Source organism: Mauremys mutica, chromosome 5 (assembly GCF_020497125.1).
Source record: "Mauremys mutica isolate MM-2020 ecotype Southern chromosome 5, ASM2049712v1, whole genome shotgun sequence".
Classification (NCBI taxonomy): Eukaryota; Metazoa; Chordata; order Testudines; family Geoemydidae; genus Mauremys; species Mauremys mutica.
This window is the reverse complement of record NC_059076.1, coordinates 145,327,395-145,349,737: the sequence shown is the minus strand read 5'-3', so window position 1 is coordinate 145,349,737 and position 22,343 is coordinate 145,327,395. Positions and strand designations below refer to the sequence as shown.

The 22,343-nt window shown below is 55.0% G+C and overlaps 1 protein-coding gene across 7 annotated transcripts in view; it reads right to left on the bottom strand.

Moving 5' to 3' along the window:
- The window catches only part of LOC123371159 (dynactin subunit 1-like), a 71,456-nt gene that overhangs the window by 11,995 nt on the left and 37,118 nt on the right, over positions 1 to 22,343 (bottom strand). For all 7 annotated transcript variants that reach the window (XM_045018454.1, XM_045018453.1, XM_045018452.1 and 4 more), the window contains 13 exons: positions 20,264 to 20,455; positions 16,543 to 16,740; positions 13,199 to 13,403; positions 10,029 to 10,107; positions 8,446 to 8,605; positions 6,326 to 6,430; positions 5,762 to 5,953; positions 4,666 to 4,782; positions 3,793 to 3,945; positions 2,469 to 2,629; positions 1,662 to 1,830; positions 728 to 796; positions 133 to 195 (listed from right to left, as the gene is read on the bottom strand). In XM_045018454.1, the coding sequence (XP_044874389.1) occupies positions 133 to 195; positions 728 to 796; positions 1,662 to 1,830; positions 2,469 to 2,629; positions 3,793 to 3,945; positions 4,666 to 4,782; positions 5,762 to 5,953; positions 6,326 to 6,430; positions 8,446 to 8,605; positions 10,029 to 10,107; positions 13,199 to 13,403; positions 16,543 to 16,740; positions 20,264 to 20,377 (1,785 nt within the window). In that variant the 5' untranslated portion in view covers positions 20,378 to 20,455. The remainder of the gene's footprint in view (positions 1 to 132; positions 196 to 727; positions 797 to 1,661; positions 1,831 to 2,468; positions 2,630 to 3,792; positions 3,946 to 4,665; positions 4,783 to 5,761; positions 5,954 to 6,325; positions 6,431 to 8,445; positions 8,606 to 10,028; positions 10,108 to 13,198; positions 13,404 to 16,542; positions 16,741 to 20,263; positions 20,456 to 22,343) is intronic.

The following is a 22,343-nucleotide window of genomic DNA, read 5'->3' as shown; positions in this document are numbered from 1 at the left end:
GAGGGCCAGGGCATCAGCTGGCTCACGCCGGCGTAGCTGCTGACGTCCATGGAGCAACGCCAACGTACGCCAGCCGAGGTGCTGGCCCCGAATGCAGAGGGGAACCAGGGCGGCAGGAAGTCGGCTGCTCACCTGCAGGAAGGACCGCAATCGACCCACCTCCACGCCCATGCAGTCCAAGGCACTCTGGGTGAACTGCGGGACAAGCACGAGCGCCATTAGTTCAGGGCAAAGCAGACTCAGCGAGACGAGCTTGCCTGGGGACAGCAGGGCTGAGCTCTCTGGGATTCCAGGCGGCCAGAGCTCGGGGATTCTGGCTCCACAGGAGCCTGGGCTGCTTTGCTCTAGGGGTGGGTTATGTTGGGAGGCACCAGGACACAGGTGTGCTCTGACGGGAGGCCTGACAGCGCCGAGTGCTCCGCTGCAGGGACCGGGCTCAGCGCTGTGATCCCAACTCCTCTTCCTGCCCTTTACTCAGCAGCGCATTGGCAGGGTGCAAACCCCGAGGGATGCCCGCCCTGATCCCAGTGCTGGTGGGTGAGAGGAGGGGTTCGGGGGGGGCGGGCAGCTGGTAAGCCCACGCTAGCAGGGGATGCACCCTGGCAAAGAGGCAGGAGTGCGTCTCAGGAGGACGTTTTCCAAAGCCCTCATGAAGGAGGCAGCAGCAGCCGGTGCAGTGACTCCTTCCCAAGGGCCTGCAGCACGGGCCGCACCGCGGCTACTTCACCTTAATGTGGTCCGCCAGCTGCATGGTGCAGTCTTCGGCTTGCTCCACCAGGTGGATGCTGTACAGGTGCTGGAAAGGAGACGGAGAGAGGCGTTAGCTTCCCCAAAGCCCTGCCAGAGCCACGAACCGCAGCCCGCCCCGTCCGCACGCAGCCTGCTGGGAGCTGGAGGAGGGCGAACGTTGTGCTGCAGACGAGAGCACAGCAGCACAAGCACACTCATGGGTCTGCCCCTTGGTAACAGCGAGAGGAACAGAACGGAGTTAATCCAGCAGAGCCACACGCTATCCCAGCTCCCTCACCTGGCTTCAAACGTTTGGGGGAGAGGGAAGCGTGCTGGGGCAGGGGCAGAGGACAGCAGATTGGCTGCAGTAGCAGATGCTAAGGGGCTCTCTGGGATACTTGGAGTGGACAATCAATCAATCTTGGGAAGGGGGCCTGATCCCACGGAATTAGCAGGGATTCTCCTGCTCCACTATACTCCTCTGTGCTGGGATTACGGGAAGTTCTGGGAGGTCTAGTTCAGTCTCTGACGGGGGGACATGGCCCTGTGGGCCAGCGGTGCCGGTTTCTGCAGCCAGTGTCCTAGGGTGCCCAGATAAGGGATCCTGGCACAAGGGCGGCGAGGCATCTCCCTTCTCTAGGAGGGAATTCAGAGCAAATGGGAGATCTAGTCGCGGGCCAGCAGGGGAACCAGATCTCAGTGTCCAGGAGGCAGAGGGGAAAGAAGGAAAGGTGGTGACGGGAACCTAGCTACTTAGCCGGCAGCCTGGGAGGTTTCCCTGAAAGCAGCAATGCCACCTGGGGCTCTGCAAAGCTCAGCCCCACTTCGCTGCTCCCACCCCCCACAGCTCAGCTTGCCCTGGGGCCAGTGCCCGTAGTGCAGAGAGCGGCACAGAGCCGGCACCCGCCTGCGGCACAGACCGCACCTCCTACCTGGTAGTATTTGATAGCTTTGGTGAGTGGCTCCACGTTGACCGTCTCATCCAGCTGGTCCTTGTGCAGCAGCTGAATCAGGAAGTCCAGCGAGCGCTCATGGACACTCATCTCCGGGTAGAGCATCCCCACCTTCTTATAGACCTCAACGCTGCACTTGCTCAGGGCCCTGGCGGAGGAGCAAATACTGTCAGCTAGGCTGGGACACGGGTCTGGTCGCTACAGGGGCCCTGCAGTCTCACGCGGGCGCTCGTTCTGGATGCCGGTCAGAGGTGCTGAGCAGCTCATGGGAGCTCAGCATCCATCCGAGGTCCAGGCCCCCAGGCCAACCCAAGGAGAGGGCACTTCTGGTGACCGGGACCAGCCGCGGCACTAGCTGCGCTGGGGCTACGGGGAAGGGCCACCGCAGGAGAGTCTGTTCCAGTCTCTGGGCTGGCTGTCAGGCTTTCAGCATGGACCTAGTGCCGCTGGAGGGGCGCTGGGGAGGTTTCAGTGGCGCGCGTGGGAAGGTGCAGCTGGAAGGATTCTCTGTCTGACCTCGGCAGCAGCACCATGAAACGCCTGAGCGCCGGCTGCGGCAGGCAGTGCTTAGATCTCTGGCAACGCCTTCCTCGAGACCAGAGCCCACCACACCCCTCCCTCGGCTGCGGTGCTCCGGATGAGGCGCCTCCCTGGCCCTCAGCCATTCTGGACACGTGAGAGGTTTCCCCACCCTCTGCAGGAACGGGGGCACCCTAGGTGCTCTCCTCCCAGAGCGCCGGGGACCCACAGGCTGCGTGCACGGTGCAGGACGCTCAGGGTACTCACTGTTCGTATTTGTGCAGCGTCGCTTGCAGGAGGCTGAGCGAATACACCAGCCCTGCAGCAAAGCTCAGCTGCTCCCCTGGGGCACCCCGGAGGCCCGTGCGCTCGGCACAGTTCTCATTCAGCTCGAACTTCTCCTGGGCCTGTTTGCTGATCAGCTCGGCCTGTTCCAGAAGAGACAGAGCAGTCTCAGTCCCGGGCTGCCCAGCACGGCGGCACATCCCTCCTGCTCCCCGCAGCCCAGCATCCCTGCCACAGAGCTGCGCTTGCTGGGACAGGCTCCCCTGGCATTTCACACACTCTGCCATGGGCCTGACCTGGGCAGGCACCAGCTCACGCAGCTTCAGTCATGGTCACGGCGGCCATTTTATCCAACTCAAGGGGTTTTCTTGTGTTTCCATCAGCTTCACTCCCCTGCAGCCTGCCCAGCCAGAGACCTCTCAGCTCTGCTCCCATCTCTGGGGGGCCCCTGAGACACCAGGACTGCCCCCCAGGGCCCCCCTTTTCATCCTGGGGATGGGGTGTGCTCCCCACACTAGCCCTGCAGGAGCTGAATTAGGCCAGGTGGGCCCACTCAGCTGGTTAGGCTGCACCAGGGGAGCTTTAGGCTGGTGGCAACTGATCAGGGAGACGCTCACCGCTGGAGACAGGCAGGGAGCAGAGGGGCTGCCGGGGTGAGCAGCCTGGCGTTACGCCCTGGGAGGAGGGGGCTGAGAGGCCAGCAAGCCCAAGGAGTGGGGAGGGCCAGGAGGTATGAAAGCGGCTCAGGAAAAGGCAGCAAGGAGCCAGCAGGGAATGGCCCTTGGCTGCTGTGTGGAGGTCCCTGAGCCCCCGGGCTCCCAGGAGTGGCACTGGGACCGCAGGAGAGTGGGATCCTCGATGCCCTGCCCCCGGAAAGGGACGAGGATGCTGCTCCTGAGTGAGAGGAGCTGCAGTGGAGATACTGAGGACGTACCTGCTGGAAGGGCTGTCAGCCTTGACAGACAGAGCAATCCCCAGAACCACCAGGAGGCGGCGCCATCGAGCCGTGAGGAGAGCACCCCCCACAGGCCCCCAGCCCCCATCCTTCCGGCAGGCGCCGCCCAGATGCGATGCCCTTCAGAGCCCCGCAGTGCCGCTCGGGTGGGCGAGAGGGGCTCACTGAAGCCCTGCCGGAGGAAGGGCCTGGCTCTGCCGCACAGCGCCACCCAGGGGCAATGGAGCGGCCCTGAGCACCTCCGCTCGCGGCACAGAAATAAGCCGAAGTGGGATGAAAACAGGCCGCTCCCTGCCCTAACCGTGTCGAAGGAAGAGGTGCTGGGGCAGGGGGGCGCGTGCGCTGGGCTACCTTGCAGATGAGCCGGGGGATGAGCAGCAGCACCAGGATGCAGTCGTGGTCCCCGCCGTGGCGCAGGAAGCTGTCAGGCATGAAGGAGGTGAGGAGGGAGACGTGCTGGTTGGCCTGCTGCACCTCCATCTGCCGCAGCTCCATCTCTATGGCCTGGGGAGACAGAGGGAACATCAAACGGAGCCTGGAACGTGTGAGGCGACTCCCCGGGCCCCCCGCCCGCTGGCTGGCACTACACGGGGCCCCGCCGGGCCAGTCCGTCCAAGCCCCTTTCCGCCCCCGTCCCAGCGCCACATTCCCATGGCTTCCCTCTCGCTGCTCCAGGGCAGGGTCCCTGCTCCGAGGAGGGCAAACGTCAGACACTTGTTACCGTCCTTCCAGCCGCGCGAGTCCACGTCGGGCAGGACACGTGTGTGTCACAAAACCCCATTTTCAAGTACTTGCTGCTGTGCGAAAACCGTTACAGTCTGGGCCCCCGTTTCTCAGCACAGAGGTTACGCCCCATTCCCGCCCCCACCCAGTAATGCCGGATTTCTCCAGCCGCACCACTCACCCTTCCGGCACCCCTGCCGAGCAGCTCCAGGCTCCGTTTTCACAGCCTGGGCCAGAGCGCGCCGGCGGCCCTGCCTGCCAGGGTCTGCCAGCCCACACGCTAGCCGGTGGGGAAGGAGTGTTTCGCAGCAGTTAAGCTGTTTCGCAGCCTTTTGGGTGCTCTCACTCACTAGTGACACAGCCCTGGGGGAGGCCTCTGACACCCTCAGAATAACATGGCAGCCTTTGGAAGCGGCCCGAGCACAGGAAGCGATGCCGTCCGCCCATGGGAATACCCACACCTGGGTCCTACACAGCGACACACACAGCTGCTCACCGTACCTTCGCATGGGCCTTAGTCTCTGCAAATTTAATCTTGAAGTCGAACATCTCTGGTGGAGGCTGCTGTTGTCTCTCAACAGAAGCTTCTTGCTGGTTCGTGAGCTCTCGGTTCACGTCCTGATTGCAGGAGGAGAGGGGAGGATTAGCAATACAACAGAACATGAAGGAGCAGAACTGCCATCCCCTCGCCCCCGAACACCGCCGGGGCCAGGCCTCCCTGTGGTGTCGGGCGATAATGGGGCAGGCAAGGAGGAGGAAGGGGAGTTGACTATCTGGGTGCATTCAGCTGAGGCGTCTCCCCAGCGCTGGGCCTAGCGCAGTTCCCAAGAGGACACAGGGCAGACTGCTGCGGGCCCAGGAGAACAACCGCGCAGGGCGGGGAGGGTAACTAGAGCCGTCTCCCCACCCGCATTTCCATGATGGTCTCACTTGCCTGCTGCCAGCGCCCCCAGGTCCCTTAGGGATCCCATCCACCTGCTCCCACCTGCAGCCCCCGAGACACAACACAACGCCCACGCTTGGGAGCACGTTCGCCCTCTGGTTCCAGAGCTCCCAGCCTGCGGAGCAGATGGCTGGCCAGGAGGCAGCTGAGGCACAAGCAATCGGAGGAAGGTTCCCTCAGAGTAAACTAGTGTTCAGGTTGCTCTGGCTTAGCCGGATGTTCTCGGTAAATCCCGTCTAAACCAGGAGCCCAACTCCCAGGGCACCAGCCGCTCGTTCCAGGTGTGTTTGCAGTGCCAGCAGCAGCCCCTGCAGGGCCAGCGTTTGCAGTGCCAGCAGCAGCCCCTGCAGGGCCAGCGTTTGCAGTGCCAGCAGCAGCCCCTGCAGGGCCAGCGTTTGCAGTGCCAGCAGCAGCCCCTGCAGGGCCAGCGTTTGCAGTGCCAGCAGCAGCCCCTGCAGGGCCAGCGTTTGCAGTGCCAGCAGCAGCCCCTGCAGGGTTGGTCCCGTCCCCTCTCCTCTGCAGTGCTCTTGCCTGCTGAGGCCTCTGCCTCCTTGGCACTAAAGCCCTGCCCTGAAGCAGCTGCTGCTCCGCTGGGTGCTGGGCACGTCAGCCAGCCCCTCCCCTGGCCCCACAGGAGGTGCTCAAGGACTTTACCTGCAGGTGTGCAGTCAGCTCCCTGTATTTCTTGATGGTCTGCTGGTAATCTGCCACCGTCTCCTGTGCAGCCTCCACACGCTTCTCCGCCTCGCGGACCCGCGCCGTTGCCATGTCCAGCTGCTCACGCAGCTCCAGCTCAGTCTCCCTGGCATTCTCCTGCAGCTCGTCGTTCATCTCGTTCATGGCTTCCTAGCAGGAAGAAGGGGAGGGGGCTGCTGCTCACAGCTCGGCCTGCCAGGCCCCAGGAGCATGGGGCTTTCAGAGGAGGGAAGGGGCACAGCTTTGGGGCTGACCAGGAGATCAGCTGCGGCCATCGTGCCCATCAGGAGCGTGGGAGATCAGCCAACCCCGGTGACTTCATTGAGCCTCGCCGGAGCCCGTCCAGCATCCAGCATGGCTCTGCCGTGGCAGGCGAACAGCCCGCCCAGCGCAGCTCTCCCGCTGCCGCACCCCGTCCTGTGGCCAGCCTGGCTGCAGACCATGCAGACAAAGGAACACGCGTGGGTTCTGTCTCATCCTCTCTGACCCATGGCAGAGAGCTCTGCCTGCTGGGCAGCTTACCAGGTCGCCGACGGTCTCGCGCAGCTCCCGGACCTTCTCCTCCAAGTCCAGGTTTCTCTCTGTCAGAGTCTCCACCATCTCTTCAGCACCCAGCGCAGCATCCACCTAAGGACACAGGGCTCAAAAGCTTAACCCTGACCTGGCCTCCCACATTCCAACACCGCTGCATAAGAATGTAACATCCACCATCCTGAGTCAGGCCAATGGTTCATCTAACCCAGTGTCCTGTTTTCCCACAGCGGCCAGTGCCAGACGCGTCAGAGAGAGTGAACAGAACGGTAATTATCGAGTGATCCATCCTTTCTCAACCATTCCCAGCTTCCGGCAGTCAGAGTTGTAGACACACCTGGAGCACTGGGCTGCATCCCTGACTAGCTTGGCTAATAGCCATGATGAACCTGTCCTCCTTTAACTTATCTACTTCTTTTTTTAACCCAGTTATACTCTTGGCTTTCACAACATCCTCTGGCAAGGAGTTCCACAGGTTGACACTGTGCTGTGTGAAGTTTGTTTTAAACCTGCTGCCTATTAAATTCATTGGGTGACCCCTGGTTCTTGTGTTCTGTGAAGGGGTTAATAACACCTCCCTATTCACATTTATGATTTTATAGACCTCTATCCTATCCCCTCCCTTAATTGTCTCTTTTCTAAGCTGAACAGTCCCAGCCTTTCTAATTTCTCCTTGTATGGAAGCTGTTTCATACCCCTCAGCACTTTCGTTGCCCTTCTCTGTACTGTTTCTAATTCTAATATAGCTTTTTTGAGATGGGGCGACCAGAACTGCACGCAGTATTTATGATGCGGGCGCACCATGGCTTTATATTGTGGTCATAATAATATAGTCTGCCTTATTATCTGTGCCTTTCCTAATCACTGTTCGCTTTTTTGACTGCTGCCGCACATTGAGTGGATGTTTTCAGAGAACTACCCACAATGACTCCAAGATCCCTCTCTTGAGTGGTAACAGCTAATTCAGACCCACCATGTTATAGGTATAGTTGGGATGGTGTTTTCCAATGTGCGTTACTTTGTTTTTATCAACACTGAATTTCATCTGCCATTTTGTTGCCCAGTCACCCAGTCCCTGTGGCCCGCACCGCTTCCCCCTGCTCCTATTGGCCGGGAACGGTGAACCGCGGCCACTGGGAGCTGCAGACGGTCAATGTAAAGAAACCGTCTCATGGCCAACAGCGCCTTACCCTGATGGGCTGCATGCGGCCTGCGGGCGCAGGGTGCCCACCATTGCGCTACAGGAACACTCAATGTTCCAGCAGGGTGAGGAGACGGGAAGAGACACCTGGCTTCAATCCTCACAGAACCTGGAACATCGTGACACTAATACCTAATGTACTTTTATGCAACCTCCAGTCAGTTTCCAGTACCTCAAAGAAATCTGTCTTCTCCTGTTTTGCCAGACCTGAGCCCAGCTTTCCAAAGCTCTCTGCTCTGCACCGAAGCCCAGGACAAGTTATGGGTCAGATTTATCAGAGGCATAATGGGAGCTCGGTCTCTTTACATGGGAACAGGAGTCATTCTCTCTCTCCCTTTGCACGTTATTAAGTGGTGTCAGTGATAATTACCGCTCTCCTACCAAGCCAGGATCGTGCTAGAGCTTCCGTACTCTATCAACTGCTTCTTCCGCAGCAGACGGTCCGTGCCTGCCTCTAGGGAACCCGTAAAATGCAAAGGGGAGCACACTGCCTTGTAGTCATCAAGGGATCTTCCCCAACGTCACTAGAACCTCTGCATGGCTGTGACTCGCCCGCCCTCCTGACCGCGCCATGCTAAGACAAGCATGTTAGGTGGTGCCGAATTCCAGAGGTAAGGAGACATCAGTTAGACTCTCCTTTGGAAAGGTTCTAAGGCACCAGGTGCAAAGCATCTCTTACATTTAAGGAAGCCAGCCTGCAGCCAAGCATGAACCACAGCCCAGAGTCCGGCACGGCTCGTGCTGGAGAAGGGCAGACTACAGCAGGATCCCCTGGGACTCCTTCACTGCTCTAAGCGTGCGATTTCTAAGCGAGAGCCCCACACCCAACAGTTCACAGGAGACGCCGATTTGCCTGGCAGTGGTTCCCTGACCCTCTTTGAAGCCCCAAAGCACCCTGGGGTTAACTCACCTGCTCTTTCAACTCATCAATGGTTCTCTCTGCCTGCTTCACCTCCTCCTGCAGCTTCTCCTTCTGCTGACGCAAGCTCTCCAGCTCTGAATTCTTCTTCTCCATGTGTTTCTGAAGCTTCACGTGCTCCTGCTTCTCTGATGCAGACAGATCCCGCATCCTGAAACAGAGCAAACACACTCAGAGCAAACGGAAAGGGACCCAGGGACTGTGATCACAGCAGCCATCCCCTGTCCTTCCTCAGATGTCTGCAGCCCTTCCGAGTCAGCTGGCTAGGACACCTAGCAGTGACCATCCCACACAGGACAGCTTGCGGTCCCAGTGCTGAGATACAGGGGCAGCCATGCTGAGTGCAAAGGGAACTCATTTACCAGGGGGGCTCAGATTGCCGCTCCGTGGTAAAAAGACAGCTTTGTAGCCATCAGTGCACATTCAGTCAGAACAGAGACCTGCCTGTAACTTAACTCTTCATGGGAACAGGGCAGATCAGACTCTTGGGCTGTGACCTGAAGAGGCTAGACAATGAAGACTATAACAGGTACATTGGTGGGACCATGCAGGGGAGGCTCTCTCCTAGGACCCTCCGAGGTTGTCCCTGTTGGGGCTACAGAGAGCTGCAACATCCATTTCCCAGTGCGAAGCAGTTCAGTAGACACCTGGCCAGGAGGTGTGCAGGACACTGCCAGAAGCCATCCTAATCTGGTCACCACAGCAAACACCAGGGCTGCCCAGAGGGGGGGGCAAGAGGGGCAATTTGCCCCAGGCCCCGAGCCCCACAGGGGCCCCCACGAGAGTTTTTCGGGGCCCCTGGAGCGGGGTCCCTCACTCGCTCTGGGGGGCCCAGAAAACTCTTGCAGGCCGGGCGCAGGAGCTTCTTCGCTCCTGGTCTTCGCCGGGGGGGGGGGGCCTTCCGCTCCGGGACGGAATGATCCTCCCGCCGGCGAATTACCGCCGAAGCGGGACCCGCCGCTGAAGTTCAGCTCGGTCTTTGGCGGTAATTCCGCGGCGGGGGGCCCTTCCGTTCGGGGACCCACCGCCGAAGTGCCCCGAAGACCCGCGGCGGGAACCCCCCGCCGCCGAATTACTGCCGAAGTCTTCGAGTCTTCAGGTCTTCAGGACACTTCGGCAGCGGTCCCGGAACGGAAGGGGCCCCCCGCCGCCGAAGACCCCGGGCCCCCGGAATCCTCTGGCCGCCCTGGCAAACACACGCACAGTATCAACCGGCTACTGTATTTAAGTAGCCTGCTCATAGCCAGAGTATCAGAAGAAAGCAGAGTGGCTGCTTTCTGCAGCATCTCACGTTCTCTGCATGTATAACCTCAGCAGTCCCACAGAGACCTACCCCACTTCCTACTCCTCTGAGGTTTAACAGATGTGCCCGGAGTTAGAAAGGGACTGAGGGGCATTTGGAGGTGTGTCTGTGGGGGCCTAGGGGGTTAATACCCTGGCTCGAGAACAAGGTCCATGGGTCACTGCTTTGAGGCCGGTTTTGTTGCCAGGTGGCAGGGCGTGGGAGCTTGCAGTGAGGATCTGCAGAGGTGATATCACAGAGGAGGAGATCTAACAGGGAGGAAGCGTTATACCTGACAAGAGCTTCCTTAAGCCTTGCGTTTTGCTCTTCTAGCTGTTTGACCTGGTAGCTGGATGCAGCCCCATCCGAGCCTGGAGAAAGGGAGAAGCAGAGAGACGTTACCCAGCATTTGCAGGAAAATCAGCTCTTGTCCAAGGCAGGTCTCTCAAGAGCAACTAAGATTTTAAACCTGGGAGTTGGGAGGACAACGCTCAGGGGGTTAACCCACCAGCCTATCGCCTCCTCAGCAGAGCAGCCCTCGAATCTAGTGTATGTCGCAAGCTGAGGTCAGTCGATTAGTGGCCAGGGACTCAAATTAACAACTGCTGCATGGTACGGCACAATCTGCAATCTCGGCTCAGGGGAGCTGCATGGCTAGAACTGCTGGTGCAGGTCAGGCCCGGGGTGCCTAACGTACTCTAGATGATGCTTGTGGGTCCCTTCTAACCCTATGGTTCTATGTACTTACCTGGCTGTAGCCAATGTGATCCCAGTAGCTGCTGCCCCCCATTCTCCTCCTCCATCCGCCCCACCGAAGATCCCACATCCCCTTCGCTCTGTCCATCTCCCCCATTCCCCCCTTTGCAGCCCCCCTCAGTGCATCCATCCGCCAGCTCCTCAATCTACTGCTCCTGTGGCAGATGCAGGTTCTGTCTAGTGAGCAGAGTCCTGGGGCTCTCAGGTGACCATTCCGCAGGCCTCTGCCATGGAACTCGGCTCATACTGTCAATATTCAATGGCTGCTCACTTCCTTGTCTGTAAAAGTAGCAAAGAGTCCTGTGGCACCTTATAGACTAACAGATGTATTGGAGCATGAGCTTTCGTGGGTGAATACCCACTTCGTCGGCTGTATTCACCCACGAAAGCTCATGCTCCAATATGTCTGTTAGTCCATGAGGTGCCACAGGACTCTTCTTTGCTTTTACAGATCCAGACTAACACGGCTCCCCTCTGAAACTTGACTTCTTTGTCTGTGTATTTTTAAAGTCTGCCTTGGCTAGAAAGCCCATTAGGGAATCAAAACAAGGACAAAATATGTGAGATTGTTCCGCGTTTTGGTTTCAATGTCCTGTCCATCGAGGAGCCGAGCAGCTGGTCTGAAATCAGCAAAATGAGCAGACCCTGTGCACTACAGCACAAACAGCTTGTCCCAGAGACGCTCCCAGGAGCCGGCGTCCCCTGTCTGGGCGAGGAGCAATGAGCGCTGCAATGGCCGGTTTATCCATAGTGAGAGAGACCTGCATCCCGCCAGCCAGACTCCCACTCAAACTCAGAGGTGATGGGACATGGTGAGTTGCTGATTTGCTGCTTACTACTGACCTGTCTGTGAATAAGGGTCCTACCACTTCCTACAGCCCAGCGCTGCAAAGCCGGTAATGGGACTGCATGCAAAGGGTTGAAAGCATTTAGCTGGATGTCTAAGGAGCTATCATAGCAATCCCACAGGGGCAAATCCTAACATCAGAACAGCCAGACTGAGTCAGACCAAAGGTCCATCTAGCCCAGTGTCCTGTCTGCCGACAGTGGCCAGTGCCAGGTGCCCCAGAGGGAGTGAACAGAACAGGGAATCTTCAAGTGATCCAGCCCCTGTCGCCCATTCCCAGCTTCTGGCAAACAGAGGTTTAGAGACACCCAGAACATGGGGTTGCCTTCCTGACCATCTTGGCTAATAGCCACTGATGGCCCATCCTCCAGGAACTTATCTAGTTCTTTTGTGAACCGTTATAGTCTTGGCCTTCACAACATCCTCTGGCAAGGAGTTCCACAGGTTGACTGTGTGTTGTGGGAAGAAAACTTCCTTTGGTTTGCGTTAAACCTGCTGCCTAGTCATTTCATTGGGTTACCCTGGTTCTTGAGTTATGTGAAGGGGTAAATAACACTCCACGCCGCTCATGATTTTATAGACCTTTAGTCGTCTCTTTTCTAAGCTGAACAGTCCCAGTCTTTTTAATCTCGCCTCATACGGAAGCTGTTCCAGACCCCTCAGCATTTTTGTTGCCCTTTTCTGTACTTTTTCCAGTTCCAATATCCCTTTTGGAGATGGGGCCACCAGAACTGCACGCAGGATTCCACATGTGGGTGCACCAGGGATTTATACAGTGGCATTGTGCTATTTATTATCTACCCTTTTCCAAACATTCCTAACATTCTGTGCCGCTGCACATTCAGCAGATGTTTCCATAGGACCATCCATGATGACTCTAAGATCCCTTTCTTCAGTGGTAACGGCTAATTGAAACCCCATCATTTTATATGTATAGTTGGGATTATGTTTTCCAATGTGAGTTACTTTGCATTTATCAACATTGAATTTCATCTGCCATTTTGTTGCCCCGGCACCCAGTTTTGTGAGATCCCTTTGTAACTCCTTTCAGTCAACTCTGGACTTACATGTATTGAGTCATTTTGCAACATCTGCAAACTTTGCCACCTGGTCACCCCTTTTTCCAGATCACTTATGAATATGCTGAATAACCGTGGTCCCGGTACAGCTCCTTGTGGAACCCGCCATTCACCTCTCTCCACTGTGAAAACTGATAATTTATTCCTGTCCTTTGTTTCCTCTCTTTTAACCAGTTACTGAGCCATGAGAGAACCTTCCCCATTGTCCCATGACTGCCTCCTTTGCTTAAGAGCCTTTGGGAAGTGACCTTGTCAAAGGCTTTCTGAAATTCCAGTGCACTATATCCACTGCCCACCCCTTGTCCACATTTGCTGATCCCCTCAAAGAATTCTAGTAGATTGGAGAGGCAGAAGTTCCCTTTACAAAAACCCTGGTGACTTTCCCCCAACAAATCATGTTCATCTCTGCGTCTGTTGATTCTCTTCTTTCCTAGAGTTTCAACCAATCTGCCTGGTACTGAAGTCAGGCTCACCAGTCTGTAATTGCCGGGATGGCCTCTGGAGCCTTTTAGTTATTTTAAAGCTATTGGGTGAATACCATCTAGTCCTAGTGACTTATTACTGTTTATTTCATCAGTGGCAATTAACTCCTCAATGGCAAGGTTCCCACTGACTCCAGCGGGTGTAGGAGAGATCAGTGGAGCTTGGTATTTATGCTGCTCTCATCACAACAATGGGATCTCCCCCACATGTAGATTTACTCCCCAGCCCAGGTTTGCATTAAAACAGGAGACTCTCCTCCAAGCCCATTTCACAATGGGTGGTCCCCGCACCTCTCACCTTTCTCTTCTATCTCGTGTTTCAGGATCTCCAGGTCCATCGTGAGATATTCCACCTTCTCTTTCAGGGAATCCACCTCCTGCTGCAGGGATTCGGCCCGCTCTTCTGCCATCTCCTTGTCCAGAGTTGCCATCTCGATAGCATCAGCCGTATCAGCCATTTCCTCCATGTAATGCTCCTTGGCTTCTAATGCATCTTTGGCTTCCTGCAGTCAGGCAGAAACAGGGTGAGGACACCTTGGGATGGAAGCCTGATGGAACAGGGGCGCTCCTCGGACTCAGTCACTAGCCGGATCCATTACCCAGCTGTACGGCTCAGATAATCCTGGCTGTGACAGCGTTCCTGTAGGGGGTCTGCATGGAGTCACATCCCAGCTAGTAACTGCTTACCGGGCGCGCAGGGGGAAAGGCCACTGCCACAAAAACTGTCTTATTTCTGTTCCAACTCAGCACCTCTTCCCCACTCAGCCCAGCAACTGCACTCCCAACCCCTCCCCGCTCCCCCCAGGACCAGTAACAGGCTTGAGTGGCCAGGGATTCCTCCCACCCCACTTGGAACAATAAGAGAATCAGTTCCAGTAGAATCATACAATCCTAGAAGATCAGGGTTGGAAGAGACCTCAGGAGGCATCTAGTCCAACCCCCTGCACAAAGCAGGACCAATCCCCAACTAAATCATCCCAGCCAGGGCTTTGTCAAGCCAGGCCTTAAAAACCTCTAACGAAGGAGATCACCACCTCCCTAGGGAACCCATTCCAGTGCTTCACCACCCACCTAGTGAAATAGTGTTTCCTAATATCCAACCTAAACCTCCCCCTCGGCAACTTGAGACCATTGCTCCTTGTTCTGTCATCTGCCACCACTGAGAACAGCCGAGATCCATCCCCTTTGGACCCCCCTTTCCAGTAACGCCGCCAGACGCATGCCTGGTCTACACTCTAGAGTTAGGTCGAAGTAAACTGCCTTATGTGGACCTAACTCGAAGCATCTACACTGAACTGTCGCTCCCACTGATGTAAGTCACCACACTGACTTCATAACACAGGCGCTACGCCTCGCGGAGGTGAAGTCAATGTCGTTACATTGACTCATTCTCAGTGTAGACAGTGTGCTACTTACACAGACTGTTGCTGCCTTTCAGAAACCATCCCTCAGTGCCCTACCCTGGCAGGTCAATGGGTGCACGTGCTCCTGGGGAGGACTCATGCGGCTGACACAAGCAGCGTAGTGTGATGTGTAAAACCCATTCAGTGACTGTGGTGGCTTAGGGTTGACTTAATTTTGTAGTGTGGACTTGCCCTCAGATTTAACCTCTGCATGACGAATTCCCAACTGCGCCGGTAACCAGGATGGGAGGTACCAGCAGGTTACATTCTGACGCATTACATGCAACAGGACACAACTGTTTCCATGTTCATTAAGGGAGGTTCCCCAGACCCTAATTGGGGATCACTAAAATCTAAGCAAGGCGTTAACCTGGCAAAAGGCAGGTGTGTTAAACACACACAAGGATGATGGGCTGCTTTGTTTGTGCATCTTACAGAAGGCGGCAAGCCCCAGCACGGGCTCACGGGCCGGGGCTGCATTTTCAGTGCGGACACACACCAAGCATATTTTATACCTTTCTTTGTAGTAACGGCATTTAGCTGACTCTGTTAAAATGGAGCAGTGACCTCGGCTCATCCTGCCAACCAACCAACCAACCAGCTGCTGGCCCATTCCTGGGGGGTAGCGCCAGCAGACAGTATGAAGCCGTTTGGCAGCTGTATTAGGTTCTAAACTTCTCTTTTATATTGACCCAGGGCCTGCCCCCACTCCACCCCTTCCCCCAAGGCCCCAACCCCCCCACCCCTCTCCGCCCCCTCCAACTCCCCCCAGTGCCTCCCGCCCACCAAAAGGCTGCACAGATCAGCACCTCCCCCTCCCTCCCAGCCTCCCGCATGCCGCAAAACAGCTGTTTGTGGTGGCTGGGAGGGGGAGGTGCTGATCTGTGTGGTCTTTCAGCAGGCAGGAGGCACTGTGGGGAGTTGGGTGCTGAGCACCCCCAGCAGCCTCCCCCCATCATTTTTTCCCCATGGGTGCTCCAGCCCCAGAGCACCCACAGAGTCGGCAGCTATGGCTGGAAGCCGAAGAGAAACTCACTCATCAGGTACTACGTGGAATCAAGGGAACAGAGCTCCAGGACCAAATACACTGGCTGCTAAACTTGTGATATACGAGGTGGGTGAGCTAATATATTTTATTGAACCAACTTCTGTTGGTGAGGGAGACAAGCTTGGAAAACAGAAGTTGGTCCAATTGAAGATATTCCCTCACCCACCTGGTCTCTCTAATATCCTGGGACCCACCCGACTAACAACGCTGCCAAAGGCGTGTGACAGCAAGGGGAGGGAGGCAGGTCCATTCGTACTTTCAGGGTAAGCGTCTGACAGAAGCGGCACTGGAAGAAGAAAACCCTCGCCCAGAGGGAGCGCACTGAGTGCATGCAGCCGAACGTGGCCAAACAGGAAGCACAACATTAAAATGCGATCCCGTAACTGACAGCTCCAGCATCCTGGATCTGATCAGAGGCTTGTAATGTGTCTAACTGATTGCCGGATGAAGCCCAGGCCACGGCATCTCCTCTCCTCCTCCTTTAAGGAATCTGACTGATTAACTACAAACAAAATTCGCCCCCTAGGGATGAGGGAAGCGTTGAGGACGGTGTGTGTGACAGGAGCCCGTTGCACTTTCCGTGGTTAGGAAGAGAAGGGGGAACCCCTGGGCCCCTCCAGGATGGGAGCGTGAGGGGAGAGGCCTAATGGCCACCGCTCTCCAGCAGATTCCCTGAGGGTCAAGGTGCTTCCATCATGAGCCACAAGTGGGAATCTGCAGACGCCCCTGGCGGAAGGGACACATTATCCAAAGCACTGCCTGGCTAAAGCCGGCCAGCGTGACTCCATGACAAAACTCTTGCCTCAGATATGGGGAGAAAATAGGCCAAAATAAACCACAGGAAGATGCCACCAGGATAATGGGCCCAGACATATCTAGCGCCTTGTACAAATTAATTCACCACTGAATGTAGTTAACTTCCATTGGGCTTCTGCATTCTCAAGCCAGTACGTGAGCCAATGTTTGCTATGTTGTGGTCACAGGCTGCTTTAGGGCCCACATCTCTTCAGAAGACAGGATTTGGGGGAGTTCGTGTTTTTATGCTAGTGGATGTATCAAAAAATAAAGTAAGAACGCCCCAGTCTGATTTCCAACAATTAAATAGCCTTGAATGTACTGGCTCCCTTGACGCGGCATTAACGAGCGCTGCACAGCTCTGGTGCTGCCACATGCCGCCAGGAAGATGCTCACCTTTTTGGCCTCCTTTAGACGTTTCTGGAGGTCACCCTGTTGTTCCTGCATTTTGCTCTTCCACTCCTGCACCTGCTCCAACTGGATCTTGTATTTCTCCAGCTCTTTCAGCTTTGCTTTGTCTTCATTTCGCTTCATCTTCAGAGTCTCCAGCTTCTCCTCCAGGTCTCTGACTTGAGAACGCAGGTTCTCCTCCTCCTGCACAGCCAGGGGAAAATGGGAGGTTACTCTGAGAAGTAGAGATGTCACGTAACAATGGATTTCTCCAAATACTTCCAATTTAATGCACAGGCAACAAAACCTAAGTCTGACCCAGTCCTCAGAATTCAGTCAACCCTTTTCCAATAGCAGCATCATTAAAGGCCTCTTGGAAGAACAAAGTGAATGAAATTATTCCACTTCCAAAGCCTGTATAATGTTTTAATCTCACTGGGTTTCATTTCACCCACAGTACACGGTTAACACTTCGATGTGCTGAGACACGGCCTGACCTACAAACGTGCTGTGCACCTGCACTTCCAAGGGACTTCAGTGGGATTTGCGAGTGCTGAGCCCGTCTGAAAACCAGTAAGGTACAAAATTAACTCCTCTAATTCCCCTCTCCTGCCCCTAGGGGTCAGAGTAATGACACATGCAAGGAAAACGTGTCTCCACTAACAGGACTGGGGCTCTAATGTGACAAGCGATGTGATTTTAAACTATAGCCTGTGTAATGGCTAAGGCTTTAAGGCTTATTTAAATGAAGTTTAACAACTCACAGACACACACAAACCGTGCCCACTGTAAACTGGAGAGTTATTAACTGATGCCAGGGGTTACTCTCCTGAGCACCGAAGGCATCCTAACCGTTTCCCATCTCTCCCCCGTCAGTCGCGCCAATACAATGGGCGGTTACTATACCAAAGGGGGTTAAGCACGGCTAAGAGATCTTGTAGGCTGGATTCTGAAGGTTTTGGAATCATGGCTCTGGACACTTTCATCTCTAGAAGGAAAGGCTCAGTGCAACATCCAGCACACGTGTAATTCTTCACCCAGGTAAGGATGGAGCACGGCCCTGATCTCTCGGCAAGTGACAGTGCCATAATGGCATCTCCACTCTGACCCGCAAACTAGCCATTGCGTCTGACTGCAATGCCGCTTCCAGGCTTTTCTAACCAGCAGGCTCTGCAGAGACAAGCAGGGTAGATCTTTCCCAGGTAACCAGCATCAACAGGAAGTCACTCAGCTCTGTTACGACAAAGAGTCGCTGCCTGAATTTGGGCTGTACCAGTTGGGTTTCAAAACCCAGTTCAAAGACATCCTGAGCTTTTACAGGTGTAGCCCACAGAGGGGACTGGTGCCAGCAAGCAACACTCCATCCTGAGCTCAGCAAAGGCGGCTCAAAGATGGAGCAGCGTATGCTGGGACCTGAAGTGTCTCCTCCACACCACAGTTGAAGGTGGCTGCAATCTACTCCAGTGCATGAGAATTAGGCACAGTCCCCAGGTTCCTGGCAAGCTTCTAATGCAGCCCTCTTGCGTCCCACCCCCTTGAGGTGAAACATCTCTTCCTGAAGCCCTTCATGCTCCAAGGGGACTCTGCCTCTCCCTAAAACGTGTGTAAGGCTAACACGTTGTTCCCCGAAAACCTACCTGCCCGGTCACTGGAGAGCTGCCTGCACAGGAAGGAGGCAGCACAAAGCCTGTAAGGTATTATGCAGCCGCGCATGGGCTTTTCCTGATGGGAGAATCATAGATCCAAGTGGAACTCCCAGCGCCTGGGTGACTGAGCAGACAAAGCCGTTCTCCCCCTGCACAAACGTTCAGTGAGCAGGCAGTCACCTGCCCTGCGTGAACAAATGGGGTGCTGCTCAGCATGCCGACGGCACAAAATCCCTTCGGGTGTTTCGGAAGAGTCTTTGCTTGACTACAAATCATGCAGCTGCAACGCTGGCACTCGCTCTTGATTTAACCTGGGGTCCCCCCATCCATTGGAAGTGTCGTCCCTTTTTTTAAAAAATAGCTGCAACTAGTTTGGGGTCCTACACCTGCTCCCAAGCACCCCACCAACACCTCGGCATTTTTACAATCACGTTTTCCTATTTTCTCTTAATTTCTCCCCCTGCTGCTGTGTGAAAAACCCACACAGACAACAGCACGAACTGACTGACTCTGCAGAGCAACCAGTGGAACTGATGAGGCTCTAAGTGCTGTCAAATACCAGAGGTTTTTTCTTCTGTGTTCTCAGCTGATTTAAGCATCAGTAACAGGGCTAGCAAGTGAGCCGGGTTCAGGCACAGGTCCAATGGAAGATGAACCCAGGACGAAATGAGAGGCTGGAACGCCTTTTCCCTCCACGAGGTGGTGCTTTTTCCAGCTCAGGACTTCACACAAAACCTCAAATGCTTTTTCACACCTTGCCCTCCTGGCCTAAATCTTTCATAAGCTCGAAATTCAGCTAATTAAGAAGGTGCAGGAGGGAAGTAATGAAAAACTATTTTAAAGAACAAAATTAGCCTAGATAGTAATTATCGGCCATCAAACAAACACCCATTAAGTCACCCAGCCCACCTCCAAGGCCAGGGCAGGTTGTTCCCTAGCAGTTTGCCTCGTCCCAGAGAGTGGGGCTTCTCCAACGTCCCTGGGGGAGAATATTCCTCAGCTCAGCACCCTCTCAAGGTCAGGAGATCAGTCGAGAGCCAGGGGTCTAGTCCCAGCTCCAATTGGTGTGACCTTGATCTCTGTGCCTCAGTTTCCTCATCTCTAAAATGAGATGCCGCCATATTCCAGTCTCACAAGGATGCTGGAAGGGTTAATGGTTTTGGTCCCCCCCACTACAGAAGGGACGTGGACAACTTGGAGAGAGTCCAGCGGAGGGCAATGAAAATGATTAGGGGGCTGGGGCACATGACTTACAAGGAGAGGCTGAGGGAACTGGGGTTATTTAGTCTGCAGAAGAGAAGAATGAGGGGGGATTTGATAGCTGCTTTCAACTACCTGAAAGGGGGTTCCAAAGAGGATGGATCTAGACTGTTCTCAGTGGTGGCAGATGACAGAACAAGGAGCAATGGTCTCAAGTTGCAGTGGGGGAGGTCTAGGTTGGATATTAGGAAACACTATTTCACTAGGTGGGTGGTGAAGCACTGGAATGGGTTACCTAGGGAGGTGGTGGAATCTCCTTCCTTAGAGGCTTTTAAGGTCAGGCTTTACAAAGCCCTGGCTGGGATGATTTAGTTGGGTTTGGTCCTGCTTTGAGCAGGGGGTTGGACTAGATGCCTCCTGAGGTCCCTTCCAACCCTGATCTTCTAGGTTTCTACGAATGTTTGTAGAGTGCTGAGCTAAGCAGCGGTATTCTCACCACCCTGAATTCCTTTCCAGCCTTGGGGTTTCGCCCCACGTCTGCCCTTGGTCTACTCTTAGCCACGCTATACAGACTCACCTCAGAAGACAATCCATTCAAACCCCCGGATTGTTTCTGCAGCTCTTCTCTGTATCGCTTTCAGTCTGTGGCAGTGTGGTGCCCAGAACTGACTGGGATTTTCCAGGTGCAGTCACACGAGTGCTGTACGGAGACGGAACGAGAGCGCTCCCTGGCCCTTTTTGTCGGACCGTGGATTAGGGTGGGCAGATAAACAGTTCCCCCGCCAGCCTGTTCTCTTGCCTTCGAGCACTCCCCTCCCCCTTTCGCTGCCCCTCTGCCCCCCCCTCGGCTAGAGCAATCAGATAGCCACGCACTGTTTTACCTTGGTGGGGGAAGGAGCTGAAGGAGGTGCCACTGGAGAGGTCAGGGAAGGAGTTGGAATGATGGGCGCAGCCAGAGGCGTCTGGGCAGGTGTGCTGGGCTCACTGCTACTCATCTCACCCGCTGAGGCGGAAGCTGAGCCGGAGGGCCCAGCTGTACCGCTGGATGCTGCAGAGTTGGGAGTCCGGGTAGGCTGCAAAACAACATCGTCAAGGAGGAAAAGAGTCAGAACAGGGATCTGCCATCACTCACCGCTGTCTCCACCTTTCAGTCGAGCCTCGCTTTGAACTTTGCCTCCATGTTATTCTTAAAACAAGCCCTTCCTGGGACAGAGCATCATTACCAATTCGTCTGGCTGAGGGCCTGAGACTCCCAGGGCTGGTGCCAACACAGACGAACCCAGGGAGTACAACCCTATAGGTTGTAATTACTGCAGAACCTAAGGACCTGCTGCTGATCCTAGAACACACAGGCACTGTGCGAAATTCTGCTTACCTGCAAGGGCCTGTGCTGGGCATGAGCACAGTCCTCCCTAAGCGTACCCGGTACCTTCAGAAAAGGGCGTCTGGCAGAGCGAGGGCAAGAAACATTCTGCTTCACCAGTGCGAGGGCAGTAACAGTGGGCAAGGGAATCGTAGGTGCTAGCCCAGCGGATCCACGCCACACCTTGAGTCCTATATGCTGATAGGAAGGGACAACGCTATGCTTTCGGTATCCTTTATTCTGAGAGCCCTGCAGAGCTACCACTGCTCTGGGTGAGGGAGCTGGAGCTGGGACCCTGTGCTCAGGTCTGGTGCCTACAAGGCAAGAGGGATGCTGATAAATTGGAGTGACTGAAGGGTTAGAGCTCAGTCTATTTAGCTGAACAAAGAAGTTGAAGAGTGATTTGATCCCAGCCTGTAAGTACCTGCATGGAGGAATAATGGGAGCAGAGGAAGGTCTAACATGATCAAATGGCTGGAAGTCAAAGCTAGACAAACGAGCTTTGCAGGAGGTCAGGCTAGATGACCACAATGGTTCCTGCCGGCCTTGGAATCTCTGAATTTTAGGGGAGTAGAGAGGGGCGGATCCCAGGAGTGACAACAAATGAAGCAGCAGTGAGGAGTTTGCTAACGTCTAGCAAAGGCTACACAGAGAACTAATGGAGGTGGCAGAAGAAGAGAAAGCCTGACACGTGTGACAAACAGACCAGCCTTTGGACCTGCAAAATGGGGTCCAATCCCCCAGCCTGGGTCCAGCCAAATATAGCTTTGGATGGAGACTCTCCTACATAACCCCTAAGTCTGCAAACGTCAAGCCAGAGTGCCCCAGAGGCCTCCAGAGCCAGCCATTTGTAAATGGCATTTGCCAATTTGCATTTTCTGAACATTTTCAATGTATTATTCAGAATTCAGCAAACAGCTGGTACTGGGTACTTGGAGAGTTTCAATTTTAAAGTCTGAATTGTTTTAATTTCCCATTTCAATCTTGTTTCTTCAGCATACCCTTGCAGATTTCACTCCTGCTTCTTGGGAGAGTTCAGTCGTCTCTCTTGTATACTGTTCTTTGTCTCTAACTTTAGGACACAACATGGAAGTTGGTAAACTCTGACTTCATCTAGAAGGGGCAGGGTTCCCCAGGAAGAGCCGTGCTCGGTAATGAAGCAAGCCTACGACGCACCATCACAGGCACGGTAACAATGGACACCAGACTGTGGAACGGTGCCTACGCAGCTGTTCTTTGGACGGGTCGGGGCTCCCAGCAGCATGGCGTAAGAGGGCTGCAGTACAGGTGAGGAGACAAAGGGAATCTGGGGTCTACAAAAAAGCAGCAAACGTCTCAGAAAGTGCTGACTAGAGCTTACCTTCAACTCCTCTCTGACGTGCGTTTCTAACGGCCCCATCACTGGGGCATCCAGGTGTGTTACAGTCAGTCAGCTAATTTACTGAGCGTTAGCTTAATTTTATCCCTTGGCATTGGGCCTTCAGTGCATACGCCGTATTTATCAAGTCTCAGGGCTGGTAAATACTGAAAACTACCTTGGCAAAGCCAGTTCTCAGGGGTGCGACTAACCCGAGTACACTGCACTAGGTCAATGGAAG